At 42.4% G+C, this 24,674-nt stretch overlaps 1 protein-coding gene across 5 annotated transcripts in view; it reads right to left on the bottom strand.

The window, feature by feature from the left end:
- The window catches only part of TJP2 (tight junction protein 2), a 112,546-nt gene that overhangs the window by 55,019 nt on the left and 32,853 nt on the right, over positions 1 to 24,674 (bottom strand). The window contains exon 1 of one of the 5 annotated variants that reach the window (XM_081066260.1): positions 13,469 to 13,693. The exons of 3 other annotated variants lie outside the window; for them this stretch is intronic. In XM_081066260.1, the coding sequence (XP_080922386.1) occupies positions 13,469 to 13,528 (60 nt within the window). In that variant the 5' untranslated portion in view covers positions 13,529 to 13,693. Of the gene's footprint in view, positions 1 to 13,468; positions 13,694 to 24,674 lie in introns of those variants that run through there. One more of the 5 variants, XM_081066258.1, reaches the window with a different exon arrangement.

The following is a 24,674-nucleotide window of genomic DNA, read 5'->3' as shown; positions in this document are numbered from 1 at the left end:
GAAATGTGTTGGATGCAGAGACGTAAAAGCCTTGGTTCCTGATCTCAAGCTGGAAAACTGTCTGTGTACCCTCACAAAAAGACAATGAGATGTGGCACCCATGACCCAAGGCAAACACTGCTTTAGAAGAAATCTTTGAAAAAGAGAAGGTAAAACACTGTACGTTTCCACTACCCACCATGAAATTAGAATCTGGTCAGAATTACCTATCCAGCCCTTGTTCCAGCTGAGCTTACAATCAAGAAGCACTATTTCATACAGTGTCGGCCTTATTAGACCATCCGTGGAAGCTCATTTAACTCATCAATTCTGGGTCCTGGGAGGAAGAAAGCCATGTGGTGAGGCAGTGAGGAAGGGACAAAAGCACCCTTAACAGGATTCCAGGGGGAAGAGGAAAGAAAGTTTATATTTGTAGATTTCCTGGCTCTTTCTCCCCCTTGTGCTCGGGGGTTTCAGTGTCCACCTATCCTACCACCCCACCCTGTCCAAAGGCAAACCCTGGCATTCCATAATGGCTGCCCCATCACCAAAATGTTCTGGTTCCAAACACCCCTCTCTATCTTTATCCCCAATCAAAATTCTCACTCTATCAACGCACATGGTCTCAGCTAAATATCAGAAGAAAGCTGACTGTTCTACTTCACACTGAAGTGTGAGTGCCTTGAAATCTCAACCTCTTGGAGGAATGTGATGTTTTCGAAGATGTACTTTCAACTTCAGGAAACTTGTGATGCTATTCTGACCCTAACAGACAAGTTCCCAAACACAGCATATCTAAGATGCTCTTTCTAATTCTACAACCCATACGTTTTGTATAATCACACAAGTTTTTCTTGACATAACACTTGTGTGGGGAAGGGTTGATGGAGTAACACAGTCATTTCTAACTAGAAGCAGTGGACTTGAAGAAAGTAGACTCTCACTTGACAAGACATAGTCTCCAAATTTCTATAATAAAATTGTGATTTTAGCTCATTGTCTACATAATCTACTTCCCCATAGGGCTGTGTCTTACTCATCTTACAGTCTTTGGGGCCTCATACAGTAATGGACGCACAAAAAAATGAAAACACCTCTCAACAGCATTGATATGTCATTGTTATTCACGATTCTCCAGGGGGAAAATGTACGGACACTTTCAATGATAATGTTTTAAGTCCTAACAATCAACAAAGGGCCTTCAGCTTCGCCCCCTATTTCTTTGTCCATCTGATTCTGAAAAGCAGAGGCTGGTGGAGTTGAAAGAACCTGCAGGTTTCAAATTAGTCAAACGGACCTTGGCTCAAATTCCCTCCCGGTCCACAAGCTGTGTGACACCGGGCAAGTTACTCAACATCTCTGAGCCTCAGTTTCCTCCCCTATAAAATAGCTTTAACACCGACCCCGTCAGTTGGGAGTGTTCAGTGAGGTCTGTACCAAAGGCCTAATACTACACCAGCCATGTGGCTTCCTTCCCTCGCTACCCTAGAGGCAAGTGAAGAGAAGTCTTAGGGCACAGAGCAAAACGAACTGCATCTGACTGTGTTCAGGGCTCCCTTATGATTAGGCATCGGCTGAACACTTGGGAACTCAGCTGGGAGCCTGGCCCCCACAAGCCCATAATATTTATAGAAATCCAGGACGTGGCACAGAGCTGTTTTACAAGATCCATTAGTGCATGAATATTTTAGATTTGTCAGTCCAATAATGCAGTTTTGCAGGTTCCAACAGTCTCCATGCCACCTGCAAAGTGCTTTTTTGGGAGGAGGTAAGGAATCTAGTAAAAAGGGGAGAGAATACACACTCATGCTGACCACATTTCAGTCCTCTGGAACTCACCTTCTCCTTTCTCTTCCTTTCGTCTTCCTTCATCTACTGAGCCCCTATTCTCTGCTAAGAATGCAAAAAGCCACACTTGGCCCTCAAGAGCTCACCATCAACCCCCCCAATGTTAAAACTGAGCCACCTCCCCACACCAGGCAGAATCCAGGCCTCACTGAAAACATGCTGCTCTTCTGAAAGGAGACATATGACTGAAGTTTAGGTTTCACTGAGCATATTTTTTGCAGTTCACTGCTTCCAAGCATTCGTTTTGATTAAGTCCATCCCAATCAAAAAGCGTACGTTGCTTCTCATGAAGATAATGGACTACCCAGGTAGCAGACTACACATACAGAGCCTGTATACCCAAGTTGGAAGAGATGAAAGAGAGACACATGACTGCATTCCAGTTTCTATGACGCTGCACTGCATAAATCATTATCCCAAATATAAAGCCAAAAGATCAAGTCTGGTGTCTGTCTGGAGTGATACGTTACTGTTTTTCACAGGACAATTCATTGCTGGGACAGAATCCAATCAGGTCAACATTTACATTTAATCATCCAATCACACTGAAAGACAACTTAGGACAACAATGCAGTTGTTACGTGGAGCTGACTACTAAGCCCAATGAGCCGTACACCCCATGCCCCGACCTCCATCCCAGTGACATGTGTACTCTCCTTTGCTCCTGTTCTATTAATAGGCCAGAGATAGTCTTTGAGCCAGTGCATGCTGACTGCAAATATTCTGTGGTAACACGTAGGAAACACATTGCCAATTTGTCTTCTGGACAAAGTAAATCACAAACATGATACTTAGAAATTTAGCAATGCCCAAGTTAATTTTTCTTTTTAACCCAGTTCTGTTTCCCCACATTTCAGAGAGGAAAGGCCCACAGAGAATTTTATCTTTAAAAAGCGGGTGACTAACCAATTCCCGAATGTGAGGAGGTTTCCGGGACTGACGAGAGTGACAAGGCAATTTCAGCTGCCTTTCTTAATTCCTTAACTTCTGAGTATCAGTTCTGGTCAGAAGTTGACTTATGCTTCAAAAAAAATTTTTAAGGACACTGTCAAATAAAAATAAAGGCCATACTTCACAAAAATACACAAAGCAGCACCACACGTCCTTTCTTTAGGCTGTAACACTACTAGCTAAAATATTTCTAGACAGACCAGAAATATATATACTGCAAAGAAAACCGTATACATGGTTTAAGAAAGGAAAAACTATTAAAATTGTAATACTCAATATATACTGATAACAAAAGATGAATACAAGTCACGTTTGACTTCTGCAATTACAAGAGGTGCTCAAAGTGGTTACCATCAGCGTCCAGACACTTCTGATTACGGCGAACTATTGCTTGAGCAACGTTGGCCAAAGTGTCCACTTGTATACATTTTTTGGCACCCCGTATGTGTATGTATATATATTTAAAACCAACCATTTTTGTCAAAGGAGTGAATTAGGTCAATGCCCTTAGGAAGCTCCCCTTCAGCTCTATTTTCTACTCTCCAAACAGTGAAGCCCTTTGTCCATTGTATTAGCCACTGTAAACTGTTTGGACATCCATTGTTAGCCCTGGTTGACTGGGTAAGTCTGGTGAAAAAGAGATAAAAACAGGATTCTGTCAATATATTTCTAGTACAAATTTAAAAACTTTACAAGGATCCAGCTCACTCCAGCTGCTAAACCAGTGGCTGAAGTTACTGGTCATGCTTATCTCGGCCCTTAGAATATTTACTTTCCTTATCACTTCAAATTTCTCTGCATGGAGGCTTCAGAAATAACACTATGGATACAAACCTTTAAAAAAAATGTTAATCAATCACTCGGCCAGTCTGTTTCTTGCTAACCACCTCAAGGCAATAACAGTAAGGTCCCTAAAAAGTAAAATTGGTCAGGGTTACAGGGAAAATTATTTAATGAGAGAGAAGATTCACAGACATTCTAAAGAAAAACTCAGTTCTTTCCACTATGACATCATAGGGAGGATTTTGCCAGAATCAATTCAAGATTTTTAAACGTCTCCAGAGCAATACATTATAGCTCATATTTCATAATATAAGCTAGAAATAGGACAGCCACTATTGCCAATGTGTTGTTAGACTACAACATGCTGTCAGTATGAGATTTGAAGCCCAAAATAGGATAAATATCTCATCTCTTTCCATTTTGTTTGTCAAAAGATAAAGGACGTTAAAGACCGAGGGAGAAAAAAGGAATATCCTCTTTAGCCCACCTACAAATCAGATTTATATATCACCTTTTACTTTATTAAAAGCTAACAAATCAGATGACTTCAAAATTAAAACACTCATTAAGTTTCATAGTTATACATCAAAGCAGTTCTTAGAATTAAGTCACCTTTCAGTTTCTGCATTAATTTGTAGGCTTGCAGATTACAATTTCTCAAAGCGTGCTCACACAGAAAAGTCTCTAGGGGCCGATGGCTCAGCTGGTTATAGCGCAAGCTCTGAACAACAGGGTTGCCAGTTGGATTCCCACATGAGCCAGTGAGCTGCGCCCTCTACAACTAGATTGAAGACAATGAGCTGCCACTAAGCTGCCAGAGGGGCAGCTGGATGGCTCAGTTGGTGAGAGCGTGAGCTCTTAATGACAAGGTTGCTGGTTCAATTCCCACATGGGATGGTGGGCTGTGCCCCCTGAAACTAAAGATTGAAAACGGTGACTGGACTTGGAGCTGAGCTGCGCCCTCCACAACTAGATTGAAGGACAATGACTTGGAGCTGATGGGCCCTGGAGAAACACAATTTTTAAAAAAAATGTCTCTAGAATCACAGAGTAGTAGACAAAGAAACTGATATCCTTCAGAGAAACAATGCCTTATATGATAGATAAGTCTTCCAGGAGCACCCATACTCTAGCAGGTGGTCACAGAGAAAGGACTGCTTGGACTGCTTCTGGACATGCCTTATAGAAAGCAGTCTCACGACTACAGGGGCATCATGCTTTCAGTAACGATGGTGATACTAATTGTAACCGCTGCATTTAGGTTGCCACCTCAGGGGGCGTCTACGGCATTTCTTGTTTACTGGCACTCAGCTTCCCTTACTCCCAGAGGTCGGGACCCTACCCCCACTCCTTGCCAACTGGTGTACGTATTTAAGATCTGAAAGGATGAAAGAAAGCAGGTGCCATTTGTTTTCCTTTTTCCTATAGCAACAGTCTCAGGCAAAAACTGTATTTCCGAGACCTGAGCTTTGCAGCTGTCTCCAAGCTCCCCACCATATCAGCCATCGTGGGGCTGCAGAGGCTGAGATGGTCGAAGGGTTTTCTGAAGTTCCTGGCTCTGTGGGGCAGCAGTTTTCTAACTTCCTATCCTCCTGTGGGGCAAATCTGAAAGCTAGTGGTGAGCCCTTGGTTTTCATCCCTCCAGCTTTTCCATTATTCTGTAGATACTTAATTCTATTAAATCCCTTTCTACTTGAAATAGCTGGAATGTCATCTTTTCTTCACTGAACCCTGATAGAATATAGAATGTTCATTTTATAGCTGAAGCTGAGAAAAGTAAATTACCTAAGGCCAAGTAAGTAATTAGCAAGACAAAAGAATTCAGATCCAAGTCCCTCTGACTTCAAAGTTATAGAACGAAAGTTAAACGTATCTCCAACCCATGACCCAGCAATTTTATTCCTAGAATTTACACAGATGTGTGCATAAGTCCACAAAAAGGTATAGGTGATTTTCATAGCAGCTTGATGCATAATAGGAAAAAAAAACTGACAACCCAAATATCCATCAATGAAAGAATGACTAAACAAACTATAGTAAAGTCATATCAATGGAATACTATGCAGCAATGAAAAAGAACTGTCAAACCTCCTAACAACACAGATGAAGCCAACAAAGGTTAACCGAGTGAAAGAAGCCAGACACAAAATCTCGATTTCATTTATATGGATCCTCTCAAAGTCAAGAAAAATTATCCCACAGTGAAAGGAGTCAAAGAGAGGTTCCCTTGTGAGTGGAATGGTAAGGGTCAGAAAAGTAGCAAGAGACAACCTTCTAGAGTGATGGAAAGTTTTATTTTTTGATCAAGGTGGTATGGTAATCACACAAGTGAATGCATTCATGTATAAGTTCATCCAGCTCTGCAACTAGATAGTGGTTGCATGACATTGTGAATGTATTAAGTGCCACTGAATTATAGACTTTAAAATGGTTGATTTTATGCTACATGTATATTACTACAATAAAAAAATTTACCAAGCTCTCCACTTGAGATTTGTACATTTTACTGTATATAAATTATACTTCAATGAAACGTCATAAAAATAATAATATAGAAAAAGTTTCATGATGAGTAAGCAGGCTTGGGAGGAGAGACTCCGGATGACCACTGTTTCTACGAGAAATTTTTTCTCGGTTTCGGGCAAATTTTTTTAACCTCAGTTCTGTAAATTGAGTCAACCTTTCCTGCTTCTTCCTGATTGTGTAGTAAAGAAATCTGCAAACTATGCCGTAAGCCATATCAATAGACTCAATATTTCTCCCAGACGTTTGATTAAAATTCAAATTTAGGTTCTGCTAGAAAGAAGGCCACTGATATTCAAAATGAACTCAGAGCCTCTTCATTTCAGTGTGTCACCACTTGCCTGTTTTTAGACTCTAACAATAACACCAGAAGGAAAAGCACAAATGTTTCCAGTTCCATTTCTGGAAAATTTCAATGGGTGTCTAAGATGCCACAAATCTCTCTCCCCTCTTAAAACTCACCCAGACACTAAACAGACCAGCCCAAGGTAGGCAAAGTGCTCAGCCTGAAGTTAGGCTGAAAAACTGAGATGTGCCTGGAGGGATGCTGAAACTCAGACAACAGCGAGTGATTTTAGAATAGTGAGCAGTGAGGTCTCGCAAGAGTAACCAGTAGGCTCGCTCATCTTCAGTGCATTTGTGAAACAAACATCAGAAAGGGCTCCCAGTTGCCTGCCTGCCTTAACTTCTACGCTCATGCTACAGTTAACACAGTCCTCGGGAGAGAGGTCCATGGGAAAACAAGGGGGTGGTGGTGACTCCCAGAATGCAAGCTTTTACTAGGAAGGATGGAGGGGAAGAGGAAGGAGAAACGATTCTCATGAAGCTCAGCAAGATGGTTTTGGTTGCTGGCTTGGGCTGCCGAGTAAGGAAGAGAATACAGCACACACCGTGCTGGTACATTATTTAAGCTGCAACTGAATAATAGATCTTTCCATCACCCCATGAGCTAAACAACTATAGCCACTCGGGTTCTCAGTTTGTCTTTGAGGCAAACGCCTTTCAGAGAGAATCCACTGGATCTCTTTAAAAAAAAAAATTAAAAAAGAAAAAAAAACACAAAAGTTATTTAAGAAGCGTGAATGCACTCCAAGATAACAAAAAAACCAATAGAAATTATTTAGGATGTTCTCTAGGTTTTACACCCAAACACTCAGAACCCTCAGAAACTTAAACACCACGAAGACTTCAGAGACCATCAACTATAACTACTCATTTCCCTATTTAAAAAACAAAACAGAACAAAGCTAGAATAATACACCTTGGCTAAAGTCACCCAGATAATTAGTGGAACAGCTTATACACCACTACAGAAAAGGACTATATATAATTCTACACATTTCTTTTCCTTACTCACATGCTATCATCCACTGACTAGAAATGTCAGGAATCCACTCTTCGAATTTCTCAAGGCATCTTCAGTTCTTACTAGTTTATGCAGTAAGCCTTTCCCAAATCAAGTCAGTTCGATGATGTAAATACTTTGTGACGTGCTTGGTGGGGTTCTGGGTCAGCTTCTGGGGTTCCCAAGATGACTCAGACCAGGGAGGGGCTCCCGGCTGAAGGAAGTGATAAGGGCTCTAATAAATACAGGCATGTGCGTGCTAACCAATCGCAGGCAAGAGGGTAGTTGATTCAGCCTGAATGAAGAAGGGTAAGGGAGGAACTGGACTTCTAAAAATGAACTCACCAGGAAGTTTCTTCTAAACAATACGTTCTTTTCAAAAACAGAAATGGTTAGCTTTACTAAATTAATTTCCTCAAATAATGTCATGCTGCTTTGCCAGATATATGTAGGAACAGTCTTTCCAGGATTGGGAATGGCCCTTTCTCCCTTCTCCCCATCATCAAGTTCCATCCACCTGGGGTACATGCTGCTACATAAGGCACCCCACAACCTAGAATTGAGAACATGGACTTTTTCAGACTGTGATAATAAATGACTTGCAACGAATGGAAACATACAGCTACATTCAGAACCTTATTTCTTATTTCTTATTTCGGAGAAGATCAAAAGTCCTAGAAGCTGCATGTCCTAGAAGAGTTCATTAATTCCTACTGATGACTAGAAAGCATTATTTCCTTTGTTCACCTTCAACTCAAATGACAACATCCAGGAGGAATCTCTCAGTGTTCTCTTATCTCTAACAAAGCTTTCTTTAATACAACAATAAAGCCATAACTGGCTTTTAATCATGATCTATTAACCACAGCCTAATAACTGTTACCTACCAATGACTATCCCAGTAATTCTGTCCCACAATGTGTTATATACTATATTCCCTCCAAACACCTGACTTGTGACCATATTATCATTAACTATAAACATCTAACTACAGTATGTATTTAGTCCCATGCTTATACAGGGTATCTAACAGATGAGAGATGCTATAATTAGTGTTTCGAAAGATGGTGCCATTTTTTCTTGTGAACATAATGTTTATATTTCATATGGCTGATTAAAGTCCATAATAGAAATAATTACCATATTCATTAATTGTAAGCCCATGTTTACATATGCATATAGGTAAAATCCAGTAAACATTTGTATTCAAGGATGTGACATGAAATCTTTGCCACGATTCACGGTATGATTTGAAATTTTTAAGCCAGCCAGCTTCCTAAAACACAAATATTTGATACATGAAGGACCTACCAAGAATATGTTTTCTCCACCACTATCATTCCTGCCACAGTTGCAACACCTCCCCCCCCCCCCCCCCCCCGTCATACACACACAATGTTGGGAGATAAAAAAACACAGAAACTATAATGCATGAATATTCTAATTAGGCTAAATATTAGTCTGAAAGTTAAAATAAACATTATTATAAAAATGTATCTTGCTATACTCTGCAACTTACAATGGTGTGTAAGTAATGAAGGAAAGTTATACTACTGTATTTTTAAGGTTAAAGACCTGATTTAACTAACCATCTGACAGAGGCACTAAACAAATGTCTATGCTGATTTAAAATGACTGAAGCACAAGTTACTAACTGAAAGCTTACTTAGGATTTCTCATAAATGGTGTGAGAGTGCGTGCACACATACATACAATTAGGGATTTTGGTGACTGAAACAAAGTATTATCTATTCTGGTTTTTATTTACCTACGTGAACTTCAATCGCTCAATTTTCTAGGTCAAGGCAGGGTTACTTTGTTTCTACCTCAAGACTTTCAATTCCTCTGACAATCCTTGTTAAACCCTATTTTACATACCATTGTAAGCTACATTTTAAAAAAGTTAAATACATTTACATTGAGGATATTTGGCTGGCTCTCCATTCTTGAGCACTGATGCTGAGGACCAGCAACATGTACTTGATTAACAGAGCCGTGTTCCTCAGGTCCTCTGTATCCTACAAATGTCATACCAACAAACCCTAAAAACTGCAGAATGGCTTTTGAGAAGCAGAGGAAGGAATGAGAATTAGACAAAACAACAGCTTCACAAAGTCTGCAATAACAGATAAGGAGTACAGTGGAAAAGAGCAAGATGTACAAATTAAGACAAAGTCCGTCAAATTCAACTTTCCTGGCTTTTCTGGGCCATTCTGTGCCCGACTTTCCTGAAGGTATAGAGCTGGGTTGAGGTATACCCAGCTCTCCATAACTAAACATCACACTCATATTGTAAGCAGTATTTCCCAAGTCTCACATTTCAACGGTTATCTTCACAACTTTTGACTTATACCACTCACCCTGATAATTTACTATTTTTCTTATATTGAACTCATTGTTTTACTTAAGACTTATTTTTGCTACATTCTAAGCAATCTATCGATGAAATAAATGAGTTTGGTGGCTGGTTTTATGTTTTTTATTATTATTATTATTATTCATAAAGTACAATATTTGTGCAGAGTAATTGAAAAACAGGATATGCCGCTTCCTGTGCCACCTGTACGTCTGTCTGTAGGGAACACTTTGGGAAACACTGTTTGGGGGGCAGCAAAAGAGGCAGAGAAAATGCTTAATCAACCTCTTAGGTATTTGTTCACTGACAGTCCTCAGTCTGTCTTCTGAGCTCACAGGTTATCCAGGCCCATGAAGCTTTGGGTGCAATGGCTGGCTGGATGACGGAGGCACTGGTCCTTTAAAAACCCAAATGAAACTGTCATCTCCATGGCAAGGCCCACGTAGGCCTGCTGGGGCTGTAACAGTCAGTCACCAAGTTATATTCAAAGAAGTGCATTTCCTAATCAAGTTAAGAAAGTGGGAGCAGGTACTTTCCAACTCAGAATGTCCCTTCTCCTGCAATAATGTAGGTGGCGTACAAGCTTCGCCAACAGCTTTCCTAGGTAACCTTCAAAACTGGAACTGTCGCTTCCTGCCAGTACGAGTTGTTGGGACTGAGCACCTGATAACGATTTCCATTGCTGTTACAGGGTCTTTTAAAAAATGGGGCCACCATCTCACACCCTCATACATTTGCTAGGTGTATACCGGCAGGCGTCTAACAAGAGGCATCATACAAATTCTTGTGGGGGTGAAGTAGGCTCTAGCTAGTTTTAGGAAGATTTTTTCTCAAACTTAAAAAACGTTCACATAAATAGTAACGTTTTTAAACCAACTATATACATGTGAAATCTGACATATGAGTTTTGGGTCGTTTCTTGTTTCCTTTTGTTTTCTGACTCTGACCCTTGGATTTAGGATCAAGAAACTTGCTCAGTAAAACACCTGAGATAATCATTCTGCCCCACCCACCCAATTGCCCAGGGAAACTGCCTGCCTCTCAACACCAGGGCTGACTGGCCCAAAGCCATTTTCACCAGCAACTTCTGGCCCCCTGCTGACTGCTTAGAGTCTCATTCATCAACGAGGCATTTTAGAGGGAGTCAGCTCTCAAGCCAGATAAACTGATCTGTAGTCACACCTCCTTCCCTGGGATTTGTCTTAGGCATCAGGCAAAAAAAAAATCCCTGATGGCTCATATTCTTGGTAGAAAGTATGTTGAAAGTTTCAGCAGTGATTACTAACTCTTCCTACTTCTTCACCCCACCCCAGGCACTCCCACAGCTCATGCCACTCCTGGACCAAATCTGCATGACTTTTTAAACTACAGTACATAGGACTAAAGTGGCCCCACCTAGTTTCAAGAACTTATCAGTCTCCTAAAAAGAAAACCTGCAGGGGAGAAAACCTTGCAAACTCAAAAGTCACTGGAGGAATTTTATCATCTCTTCCCAAGCACTTCTGCGGAAGATAATGGGTGGCCAGAGACCTTTTGTCAAATGTATAAAGAAAACTAGATCAAAAGTTAAACAAATGCAGGCAGAAGTCCTCGCAAATGGAATTCCCTGGAAAGGGGGAGGAGGGGTGATGTAAAAATTCATTGGTGTGAAGCACAGGAGGGCTTCAAAAGCAGTAATACTCCCTGCGCAGGGGGCGGGGTGGAGTGTTTGCTAAGCAACTTGTTCGCTTCTTTGTAGGAAAAGGCGAGTCATTAATACCTTAGGGATTTCTAAGGCTTTTTTTTCTTTTCTCAAATTTCTTTTACTGGCATTCAAGGTCTTTACAGAGAGTGTGAGCAACTTTCTCTTTCCCTCAGCTCCTGCCTTTGACACCTACCTGGCGCCTCCTTCCTGTACTTGTAGATCCCACTTCCCTTATCGACCCAGGACCCGGCACTTACATAGTTACTAGCTGCTGCTCACTTAGCACCCACTGCATGCCAGGCAGCCTACGTCATTCAGTCGTCACTCATCCCTATGAGGGCAGGGCATTATTAGTCCCATTTTCTGTACTGGCTTACATTGTGAGGTATCTGATCAAATGCCACCCGTTTCTTCCCAGCAAAAATCCTAGAGTGCAGTACAGGACGGGTGCACTGCACAGCCCCTCTCTCGGCCAGGTATCCCAACAGAGGGTCTGCAGAGTCTAAAACACAGTCGTAGAACTTTCAGGTCTACCAGACTATTGAAGGCAGAAACTTAAAGAGTTGCTCATCTGGTACCACCTCACGATGACAGATACAGTAGGTGCTCATTACGTTATTAGCTGCCCGGTCCTGAAAAAGTGGCAGGCAGTATTTCAGGGTGAAAAAAATTCCCCTTCATCGATCTCTGGCAGCTACTCTGAAAAAATTCAAGAAACACCTCAAAAGCCACTGTTGCCTTAATCAGGCATCCCATTCTTTCATCTCCCCAGAGAGGGAAAGCTGCAGCGTCCTGTCCACACTTCTAGTTGGAACTCATCAGACTTAATTATTTTCAAGTTTCCCCAACAAAAGACTATGTAGCAGAGACCCCTCTTATTGTGTTCCCCACAGTGAAGTTGTTCATGAAAATGTATTGAATAATTGAATTTCATTCTCTTAGGCAGGATATTAAATGGCACTTTGCTACAAATGCAATCACTCCTACAAACACGTCACTTAAAATACCTTCCCAGGTATGCAGGAGACTTTACCCTGAGAGAGACATGTCCTCACAAAGAGGGTCCTGTTCTCCCAAAGTGGTGGTCAGTGCCCCCAGCACAGACCACCTAAAGCCTGAAGAAGAGGGCCTCTTTCTCTGCTGGGATTCCCCCGAGAGGAGGGAGGCACTGCGTGATCTGGGGCCAGTCTTTATGATGGGAAGAGTCTCCGCTGGGAACTGGGGCGAAACCACAGACATTACTCAGGGCGACAGCTGCCAGGGAAGCAGCACTGCCTAAGAACTGAAGCTAAAATAGAGGTGGGAGGCTGTATTCCATTACTAAGCCCTGGAGTATTCACTCTCCAGTTCGTCCACACTTCAAGAATGTTAAATCCCTGTAGTCAAAACCCGGATTATTTATAACTTCAACTACTGTGTAAAAGCCGAAACTCGACAAACGAAGACATAAAAAGAAAAGGAACTGGTGACAGGTAAGATAATACTAGAGTAGAAAGCATTCATCACTCCCTTTTTGTGGTTTCTTACAAAACTCCATCTCCGCTCCCCACCGACAATAACTTTTACTTATATTGCAGAAGTAGGTGATTAAAAGGGAAAAAAATGACGATCCTGGCTTCCAAAGAGATGTCAGTTTGTCTCAAGCACACAGGACTGTAACTTTGCACCAAGTACAGGGTGTAGTTTGAAACAGAAAAAGAAAACACAAAGGCATGCATACAGCAGGCTCAACGAGATGCCCCCAAGGCAGCAGAGATACAGGGTAGAGTTCAAGACAGTTTCCCCTACTGGAGTCCTAATCCGAAACCCAAGTGACTTCAAAGAACAGAGAAAGAATCCAGGAGCCCTGGAGGCCAGGAGCCGACCCCCTTCCACGAGGCCCTCATCCTGGTGGGAGAATCCCAGCGACCTAGCGAACATCAGGAAAGCCCACCGTGCGCTCCCACGCGCGCTCCTGGCGACCCTTCTCCCAACCAAAGGGACACAGGACGGCACTTACATGGAGCCACGCTGACAGCTCCCGCCGGGGTGGAAACCCGCGATCTCCTCGCACCAGCATCTTGGGCGCGAGTCCCGCGTGGGCCCCGCTCCTCCTCCTCCTCTGCGCTGTGGGTCAGTCCCGGGACCTGCTGCCTGGGTGCCAGCCCGAGGGGACCCACCCCTTTGTCCCTCCTCCCGAGGAGGCGGCGTAGGTCCGCCCTTTTCCCCAGCGCGACGCCTCTGCGCCCGCCGCAGGGCCCGGGAAACTCTCAAATAGGCCGCTACCACCCCTGGGGGCCCCGGGGAGGCGTCCTCGGCGCCCAGCCCGGGGGAGGCGTCCCGCGCGACTCCCGGTTCCCGGTTCGGGGAGGGAGAAGGAGGCTGCGGCTAAGAGATCCTGTGGCCCAAGCGTCCCGCCGCCCCCGCGGCTGCACCACCACCCTCCCCCCGGCGCCCGATGGTTCCCTCCGCGGCGCGCACCGGGGCCGCAGGTCCGGCTCCAAACGCGCGCGCCCTGGGAAGCGCTGCAAGTTGAGCGATCTCGGGGGCCGGCCTGCTTGTCTGCGGATTCTTGCTTTGCAGTCCCGTGCGCATCCCGTACGAACACTTTGTGGGGAGGTGTGCGGAGCCTCTTCCTTTCTCTTCTGAAGGGAGGCACCGGGGAAACCCCAAAGTTTTCCGTTCTGCCTACAGGCCTGCCCGCCCAGCCAACATACCCGGCATTCGTCGTGCCCCAGATTTCTCAGCTCGGGAACGGATTACCCGAATTCCAAGGGTATGTTACTGTTAAATAATAAAACACGACTTTGGAGGAAATATACTCCAGGTTACCTCTTTGACACATTTCCAACAACTCCAATAAAGAGGCTGAAACTCCTCTCCCATCATCAGCTTCGAAAAGGCCACCAGGCGGTCACAAGTGCTTAGCCCGCAGGATCTAATGCAACTCAGTACCTTTATTCATTTTAGAGTCTTCTATGCACAAAGAACTGTGCAAGATACATAAAAGCTTCCTTATTTTAAGGGCAATGTAAATTATTTGAAGACTCAAAACCGGTACACTGATTAAAAATGTGCCTTTGGGTGCGAAATCTAAGGAAAGCACGTCGTGAGAGAAAAAAATGCGGCCCACCCGGCTCTGTCCTTAAATTGAAAAGCAAAATTCCACCTAGGCTCACTGGTAGAAGGTAAAAGGTCCGATTGCTGACAAGATACAGATGTTAGGCTCTCTCCCCGAAAAGTTGCTTCACTTCCTGCCTAACCAAAACAAATTTGGCAGCGTATGTGGAAAAACAAGTCCAGCAGATGCCTCTACAGTGTTAGGCTTCTCGCCTCTTTTGGAGTAGCTACATAAGTGCATGCCTCTGAATGAAAAGCACTGTGAGTAACATTTCTCAGTTTCCTTCAGGTCTCCAGACTTAGGCGTTTTGGTTGTCTTCTTGATGTGAAGTAAGGTGTTACTCTCCTGATCTAAGCACCACTTAAAAAATGTTTCTCAAATGAGGTGGTGCTGACTCATAATAACAATGACAGCATTTGTGAACTGGTCACACCTTCGTGATGAGCTTACACCACTAGCATTTAAAAAGGAAGAAAGGAATCCAGAAGGTAGCAATTACATATGCCCAATTATTCCTTTTTTCTCTCTAGCATTGTGCTGTCCAATATGATAACCACTGGCCACATGGGGGTACTTAATATATTCAAATTTAAATTAACTAAAATTAAAAGAAATGAAGTTTCTTAGTCACACTAGTCACATTTCCAATATTGAGTCAGCAGTCACGTGTGGCTAATGACTACCATATAGAACAACGTAGATACAGAATATGTCTATCATCACAAAAAATCCTAATGGACTACAGCACTCCAAATGATGAAATATTCTTATAGTACAAAGACCAACATTCCGGCACAAGAAATAGTTCTGACTCAGCTGGTTGTGGGGAAATGATTCAATTGACAGAGAGTAGTATTGCTGGTGGCAATATAAATCAATACAATTCTTTGGAGAGAAAATTTATCGTACATATTTTTCACATGTGGATTTGCACATTTGAACCCCACTCCTAGAATTTGTTTCTCCAAAGAACTTCTATCCAACAAATGATTACTGAACAGAACGCCTGTCAAGCCAGAACCTCCTCATAAAAAGACTTACGCTCTCACGTCATGGAGCTCAGTCTATGGCAGTAGACAATCAGTAAACAGTAAGAACTCATGTTTTAAAAAGTAGGAAAGGAAAGGAACTATTTAAGTGCTGAGATTCCTGGCAGGCTCAGGGTGGTCTACGGGCTTTCAGGAGAGGTTCCTCACCCCTACTAGGAGGCTGGGCTTTAGAGACGGCTTTCCAGAGATGCCTTATGCACTCTAAAGGACGGGTAAGAATGAGTTTCTGAGACAAAGAGGGGGGAAAGCTTTCCAGGTGAAGAGAATAAATAACGAGTGGAGAAACAAGAAACGAAGAGACCGTGGACTTGCTCTTGAGGTACCAAGAAGTGAGGTTGCCCAAGCAAGCATGGGCTGTGTTCTACTGTGAACACAGAAGTGGGATGAGACCAGCATTTTATTATATGTAAACATCACTGTCAGTTTCTTGGAAGATGGAGTTGTCAGATGGGGATGTGGGGATGGGTGTCAGTAAGAATGACAAGACCAACAAAAAATCAAAATAAATAAAAATGCATTTTTGTGGGAATGCAGGTGGCAGATGTCATGGCTATGAAGTAAGGCAATGTTAAAAGGGAACCAATTCAATAGAAATTAAGGAAGTATAATCAGCACACAGGATGACTGTCTGATTAGATATGAGGTAAGGAAGAGGGAAGTGAGTCTAAGATGACTCTCAGGTTTCTGGTTTAACTAACCTGTTTCCCCAAAAAGAAAACCTCGCCAGACAATCAGCTCTAATGCGTCTTAAGACCGGGTCTTATAGTACAGTAAAATAAGACCGGGTCTTAGATTCATTTTTGCTCCCAAAGACGCATTAGAGCTGATTGTCTGGCGAGGTCTTCTTTTCAGGGAAACACAGTAAGTAGATGGCAATGCCTTTTACTAAAACAGAACAAGTAGTGGGAGCGCATCTCGGGAGGGACTGGAGGAAGGGGGGTGAATTTAATTAAGGACTGACTGAGTTTTGAGGGTTAAGTTCCTCAAGGTGGAGGTGTCCAAGTGTCCACGATTTGCTAGGCATCGATGAGTACTTGGGTAGAGAGATTTGGGATAGAGGAAGAGATTTGGGAATCACCATGGATCAAGAATGCTGAAGTCATTGAAGGAAATGAGACCACAAGCATACGGTGGAGATAGTGCAGGTTCAGTTCCAGACCACAACATTAAAGCGAGTATCGCAATAAAGTGAGTTGTAATCTTTTTGCTGGGGGAGGGTCTTGCCTTTGATTTGTAAAAAACACAACACCTGTGAAGTGCAATAAAGCAAAGTGCAAATCAAACAAGCTATGACTCTATTCGGACATGCTGTAGACCAAAGCAGGTGAGAGGAGTAAGGATAGGACCCATCCCAGGGAATGTCCATATTTAGGGGGCAAGTTCAAGTCCCCAGAACAGACACCAAAGAGGAACTGCCAGGAAGGGAAGAAAAAAACTCTCTGGAGCAGAGTGTCCAAAAAGTCAACGGAATAATGAATTTCAAGGAGGGGAGAACAGCACACAACATGTAACACTGTGGTCAGTTAAGAACAGAAGATGTTAACCAAGAAGAGGACCATTGCTCACGTTGGCCAGAGCTGTTTCAATCGAGTGAACTAGAGGTTAGATGAGAGCAAGGCACTGGGAGGTGAGGTAGCACTTCATGGCAGGCCTAGTTATAACAACATAAGATGAAAACCATCAAAGCTACTCATTTACAGCAATCAACTGAACTGGTATAGCAAGTCAGCATTTAAAATTATAATACGGAAATCTCTGTGGCCACAAGGAGAATAATGATACAATGAAAACTATATAAAAGAATTGGAAAGTATGTGGAAACATGACTCAATGAAAGGATAGGATTGTGTGCTTTTTTTCTTTTTAAATTGTAGTTATTATTCGTGCAATGGACAGTTTTTCAACACTTTTTTCAGCATGTATGGCAATGTACAAAGTTTCTGAAACAACGTGGTAAAAAGATCTCAAATAAATGTGATAAACTAAACACTTCTAAACATCCTTGTATCTCCTGAAGAACATTAAGATTTGGGGAGATACACACACACACACAAACCCATACACATATTTGTGTATATACACATATGTGTATATTAATAATATGACGACAACATGTCAAATGAGAGCAAAGGAATCTGAGGTTGAAAAGTTTACAGGTTCACTGAGCCATTTAGTTGGCCTGTACACTGAACGGCAGACTGGAATCATAAAGACACTCTCCTTCAACAAACATTTCTTGAGTGCCTACCAGGTAACCTGAGGTAGGCATAGAGAAGAGAAAGGCAATATAAAATGGGGGGCGTGCTCACAGTTTAATAAAGACAAAGACACATAAATGAATAATAAGAAGGTACGAGAACTGCTCAAGTACAGGTATGACTGCAGTGCTGAGGCAGCAGCTAAAACTCTGCCCAAGGGAGGGGCCCTTTTCAAGATAAAAGGCCTGGCATTCCCTCATCTTCCCAGTGGCCGCCTCTTCTCTCCTGGCCTCTCTCACCCTTCTCAGTCCAAACAACCATATCAATAACCATGCATATTCATTCACTTACAGGATTCTTTCCTCCACTAGCAGCCACCCCACAGCTCCTACAAAATAACATCCAGGAGAGAAGCATCGAAAGTTCTGCTCTGCCCCTCATGCCTTCCCTTTTAATTATTTAGTATTATTCTTATTCGCGTTCGAAGTTTAACTCTACGTGCATGCACTTGGGAAAGATCACGTGAGCACACTACTAGAAGGTCGCTGTCCACCATAAGGAAGAGGGCCCTTCCTAAGAACCCAATCTGCCGTCACCTTGGTCTTGGACTTCTCAGCCTCCAGAACGATGGGGAAAAACGTCTGTTGTTTCAGCCAGCCAGTCTGTGGAAAGACTGCCTCCAGATCCTACATGAGTTGACCTTGCTGCCTTCTCCAACCTCAACCCATCCTGCACGCTCCCAAGCTCACTTCCTGGAGCCACCCTGGCCTTTCTTTGTGGCTGTTGGTTTTGAGACCCTGCCAAGCTCATTCCTGCTCCAGAGCCTTTGTTCCAGCTTCTCTGCCTGGACCACAGAGCCAGCTCCTGCTTAGATTTCTCTTTCCATCTAACGTAGGCGGCATCACCTAAGGTGGCTACCAGGACACGATGTTCTCAGGAGAGAGCCAAGTTTAAGTTAAAGCGAGCAGGTGGGGTCCAGCTGAGTGTTTCACTAGTTGTGAAACAAGCGTTTGAGAGCACAGCTTAGGGTAAGAGAAGCCTAGAGAGGAGCTAGAGCTGAAAGGGAGAACAGCTCAGACAAAGGAGCCTATTATCCACCTCTCTCTCTCTCTCTCTCTCTCTCTCTCTCTCTCTCTCTTTTTAACTTAATTATTACGATTGGTAATACATTGGCATGGCTGTTATCACCACAATGAACAGATGTTAGAGCACGTGCAAAAGTTATGAAAACTTTTGTAGTCAGACTCATAGGGAGAGAAAGTTCTCAGTTCTCAACAAATAGTGCATTCCATTCCCTCTCCTTTCCCTACTACAGAAGGCACGAATCCCAAACCCTGTACTCTCCTCCTGGTGTTTCTGGGCATGATGGGTTTAGCTGGCCACAAAGTTAAGGAAAGAATTAGCTCTGCAATTCAGTCACCTGTGCGCTGGATGGATTACGAGTCCAAGGAGACCTGGACGGGTGTTGGGGAGCGTTCTGATTGGAAGGAAATGGCTGTAGCTCTGGGATGACTTCGTGATGCCAGGTTACCCATGGGCAGGCTCCTAGGGGACTGAAGGGGCTGGTCTGGGAGTGCTCAGGCCGGCAGGCAGAGGCCAAGGTCAGCCTGGTCAACCAGGGCTAAGGCAGAGCGTACTCCAACTCCAAGCCTGGAGATCCTAGTAGCCCCTTTGGGAGCACAGTCTGATCTAGACAGATCCTGCTAGGGAGAGAGCTGAGCACCGTGGAGGAATCTCTCCCTCCTGGCACGGTGCCCTGAGTCCTCAAATGCACTGTGCTCTGCATTTCGAGTGCTTTTATTATTTTACGACTGTTTACATTGCAGGCTATATGAAATCCAACTCTTTCAGAGATAGAGCCACTTCTCCACTCTCCATTAAGAAAAAACACAACAAACCACAAACACGAAAAGACAAGGATCAATGAAACGAATGTTATGTGCCAAAAGTTTTCAAACACTATTTTAGCTCAGTTAATGTAAATCCTCACAGCACCCCTGCCTTCCCTTTAGAGATGAAATAACTGTGCTGCAGAGAGGAAAAACAGCTTGACCGAGGTCAACCCCAGGGTACATGGTGGGTGAAAATACAAACCCACATCTGTTGGATTCAAAGCCCCTTCCGTCCCTGCTCTCCAGCGCCTCCCTGTGTTCTCTGCCTCTGCTGCACTGAGATAATTGCTCGGAGTGTGGGGCGGGGGGAAGAGGTGCGTTTTTTGTTATAGTTTCCCTTTTGGCTCCTTTTAACAGAACTCATGAGGGGTTTTGCTGACACAGCAATTGAACGAACAATGTTGGGGCATCGTGTTTGTGAAACTCTTCCCATGCAATATTAAAATGGTAAATGCCACGAATGCCATTTGACTCCAGCCGATGAGCTACTAATTAGAATCCTTGATTCCAATGTGATTCTGATGTCTAACTGGATTTCAGAGCTCCCTCTGCCAAAACAAGTACATTTATAAAAAAAAAAAAAAATCCACACATTAATAACATTTTCACTAAGTAAAAAGGCCCTCAATCTCACCGGTAAGGAGGGAATCTAAGGTGAGAGAGACCCAGGGGACAGTGTGCATGAGGTACACAAGTCCTCCAGGGAAACTAGAGGGACCTTTGGCAACACCTGAATTGCTTTAAAAAGAAAAAAAATTATCATCAGAATCCTTTAGCCCTAAGAATTCAGTATCCCTGATGGACACAGATAAAACTTGTTGAAGAGTCTCCTAGATTTTCAAAGAATTCTCAGACCTGAAAGGGGCCTTAGAAAAACCCTGCCAAACAGATAGTTTCCCAGGGCAGCCATGCAAATTAGCACAGGCCTCTTAAAACAAAGGAAGCTGGGTCTGGACAAGGCACTTCCAGGAGGCATTCAATAAAAATGGAAAATGTGGCTTGTAACATTTCTGTTTCTATAGGAAAGCGGCCTAAATTCCGCTTATGACAAGAACCACCTGTCACAGCCAAGACCTGTCCCCTGAGATTCTGATTTACTCGGTCTGAAAGGGGAATAGATATTTTTAGCATGCACCCCCAGGTGAGTCCCATCATGAAGGAGGTTTGGGACAGTGTTAAGATTTTCTGACACAAGACAGGAACATGACCATTCTGAAGGCAGGTAACAGATTTTGAAGGTTTGAAAATAATTCTATTTGCAAAATGTTGTCTTTGGTTTACAAAAGAAAAGGTCTAATCCTACAATCTTTTAAAACGTTTATTTACATATACGTTTGTGTACATACATAATTTGGATTTCAATTATATTTATATATAAATGATACTTGTTTATTTCCCAAATCATACAGTACATCATAAAGTAGCAAAAGGCAATTAAAACGTCACCATCCAGGACAAAGCACTGTTAGTAATGCACTGAAGCGCATCCTTCCAGGTACCTCTCTGCACAGGTAAGCACATAGGTATGTCATATACACCTGGGCTATACTAGACATGCGTTTTTGTTACCTGTTATTCTACATAAGAACATTACTTGACTATTTTTTCATGACAATACATATAGAGCTATTTCATAATTTTTCTAGCTGCATAATATTACATTTGGATGAATATAGTACTATAATCTGCTAAATAGATTATTTTATGTAAAGTTCTTTTTAAAATGGGTGTAGAGGGGCTGGCCCAGTAGCTCAGGTGGTTGGAGCTCCGTGCTCCTAATGGCGAAGGCTGCTGGTTCGATTCCCACGTGGGCCAGTGGGCTCTCAACCACAGGGTTGCCAGTTCAACTCCTCGACTCCCACAAGGGATGGTGGGCAGCGCCCCCTGCAACTAGCAACGGCAACTGGACCTGGAGCTGAGCTGCGCCCTCCACAACTAAGACTGAAAGGACAACAACTTGACTTGGTAAAAGTCCTGGAAGTACACACTATTCCCCAATAAAGTCTTGTTCCCCTTCCCCAATAAAATCTTTAAGAATAAATAAAATAAAATAAAATGGGTGTAGAGCACAAGGACAAAAATGAAATGGATGAAACCCCTATGATGTACTTCACAGTGATAATGAGGAAGCAAGAAGTAGTTTATAAAACTCAGGCAGAATTCATAAGATGTGTGTAGTATAGATAGTAAGTAACCTATAGGATGTGTTAAAGATAAAGAGAATAAATGGAGAATTTGTGTTAACTACAGATGAAACAAATGAGAGTGGTACTTATAAATAGAAGGGGATGGAAGGACAAATTAAATCTTAACTAGTAATCAAATTTAATAAAATATTAATACATTTAATAAATATCTCATTTATAATTATAGTTTAGATATTATATATAATGTTATTATATAACTTATAATTTATAGTGTTGATAATAAATAGTTCCTATTTAATGAAATATTAATAATATATGATAAAGCCCAGCTCATGTTATGTCCAGATTGACAACTATGTCACCCCTAAATGTGTCACCTATTGATGACACCCATTATATTCAATTCTGGACCCACATATACTCTGCGTCGAAATGCAGAGATCGCTGGTGAGCTACAGGTATTGGCCAAGCATACTTGCCCTCCAGTCCTCCGACAGAGCAAACATGTGTTGGCTTCAGATACCTGATGATACCCCTTGTTGAACCTCAACTCTGGTCTTTGTGACCACGCCATCATTGGGGAAAGCTGACACCACAGAGACAGGACACGTGAACATTACAAGTACACGGTTCCAGAAGTGCAGACCTTTTACCCTATGTGCATCCCAATCTAATTATGTTAACGTGTTCTAATCTCTATCCCCTTGCTTCTCCCTGAGTGTTTTCAAATTGAATTAATCAAATCAATGGTGTCAGTGGAAAACCTGATTTTAGTCTCTGAGCCTTCGTGTCCCTTGAGCTCTGGGAGAGCTTGCCTGCCAATGTCCTTGGAGGCTAAAACTACATCAAGCTGGTTTCCACCACGCCTAGAGTAATGAAGAGAAGCAAGCAGGGTGGGAGCCACAAGGTTTACAGAAGGTACCTCAGATTCTTTGCTCATCTGGGAGGTGAGAGTGAGAATAACACAAGAGTGAAATCTTTCATTCAATTTCAGGCAATGGATGGGGACTTTCAGCTTTTCCTGCCTCCGAAGTTATCTATTTTTTAACAAGTTGATCAAGATTTATTTCCAAGAGATTCAGAGCTCTCTGAGACTTACATTCTGCATAGTACATCACATAAACTAAGTGTTTTTCTATTATTTTTTCAGAAGCAATCCTGGCTATTATTCCCAATGACCATATTTTTTACCTATCTTTTCTCTCCCTGACCTAGCTCTGCCTCTGCTGGAACCATCCTCCAGTGCCTAAGTATGTTGATTCTTGTTCAAATCTTGAGAAAGTCAAGATTTCTTACCGTAAATATTTTCTTACCCTCTATAGCCTGCTGAGCTAAAGCCATTAGAAGAGACAAATTTACCTGTAACATACTATGAAGCCTCCTTCAAAGTGGGTTCACAAAGTTATTTTAGCAACCAAATTTAAGAGCTAAAGCAAAAATAATCATACATATATAATTATGTTGATTTCTTGAATATTTGAATAATTATATCACAAGTATCAATAACAAATATGAATAATTATAACCAAATAATTGTTTTCAAACATCAATAAGTTGTTCAAGTAGCAATATAATTATGATTAGGTGGGGGAAATCTTGTCCAGGGTGTTTTGTCTAACCAAACAGATTACAACCATACAGTACAACCAGATTACCTCTAAACAAATAAAAAATTTGGCTGAACTGAAAACCTCTGTCACCAACCACTCAACTGATGCAAATTTGATAAAGTACCAAAATCAGGGCTCCAATGATGGCACCCCTCCCAACCAGAAGCTAGTTGTAAATTCTTTACCTCAATTTTATTAGTTTAAATGGGAATCTGATAAAATGGTAAGCTGCCTCCAGGCTCCCCCACACAACCCCAGACCACGGGCACAGTACACGCAGCCATACAGCACTGTATGTGACGGCGGACTGCAAATTAGACGTAACTCCCAACCAGGGAAGAGCTGGACACCATGAAAATTTCCTAAGGCAGTGCAGTGCCTAGCCCACAGGATACCTGAAACCAGTTAACCAGACCCCGAAGTGGCTGGAATAGGTGGAGGAAAAAGTGTTGGAGAGAAGGGCAAGGCAGGGTAAGGAAAATAAGCACGGAGAATCCTTTTAAGAAATATGCCTCTGCAAAGTAAGAACAAGAGGGCTCTAGGTTTGCAATCCCCAGGTCATCTTTTAACTCATAGGCTCTGGATTCTCTTAAATATGCAGGAGTATAATTACATTTATGTTTCAGAAGCTAGCTTTTGAGTATTACTGATCTGTGTACTATACTTAAAAATGTCCAGACATCTCAGATTTCCAGAGATAGGCCAGGTGGCCAAAAATTTGTCTTATTGATTTCAGGAGTCAACCATGCACTCTAATTTTTGTTTGGAAAACATGTGAGACTATAACTAAAACATTTGAAAGTAAGAATAAACTGGTCTTATTTTTTTCTTCCACTTAAGAGGTATACCTATTTCTCATGATGAAAGTTTGCTAGAATTGCTTAGAATGACAAAGTTTTTGTAGGCAAGTATTTGGAGCAATGTTCTTTCATTTCAAATACTTAGAGAAGAAAATATGGAACTATTGTGTGGGTCCTGATAAAACTACTTGTCTGAAATTCCGATGGCTAGAAATTAAGTAGCTTGAAGCCCTGAATGCTGAGAATATTTCAAGTACTTATAACACAAGTATAAGGGCTAAAACATTGTTTACAAGCATTTAGGCTGTTTTGAGAAGGAAATTAAGAATAGGACATCAATACTCAGCTAACCTGTTACAGGTATTTAACATTTTAATAGCAAAACAGCACACATCATCTTGAAACATAC

Source organism: Rhinolophus hipposideros (assembly GCF_964194185.1).
Source record: "Rhinolophus hipposideros genome assembly, chromosome: 11".
Classification (NCBI taxonomy): Eukaryota; Metazoa; Chordata; class Mammalia; order Chiroptera; family Rhinolophidae; genus Rhinolophus; species Rhinolophus hipposideros.
The sequence above is the reverse complement of the archived record's forward strand: the minus strand, read 5'-3'. Positions and strand labels throughout refer to the sequence as shown.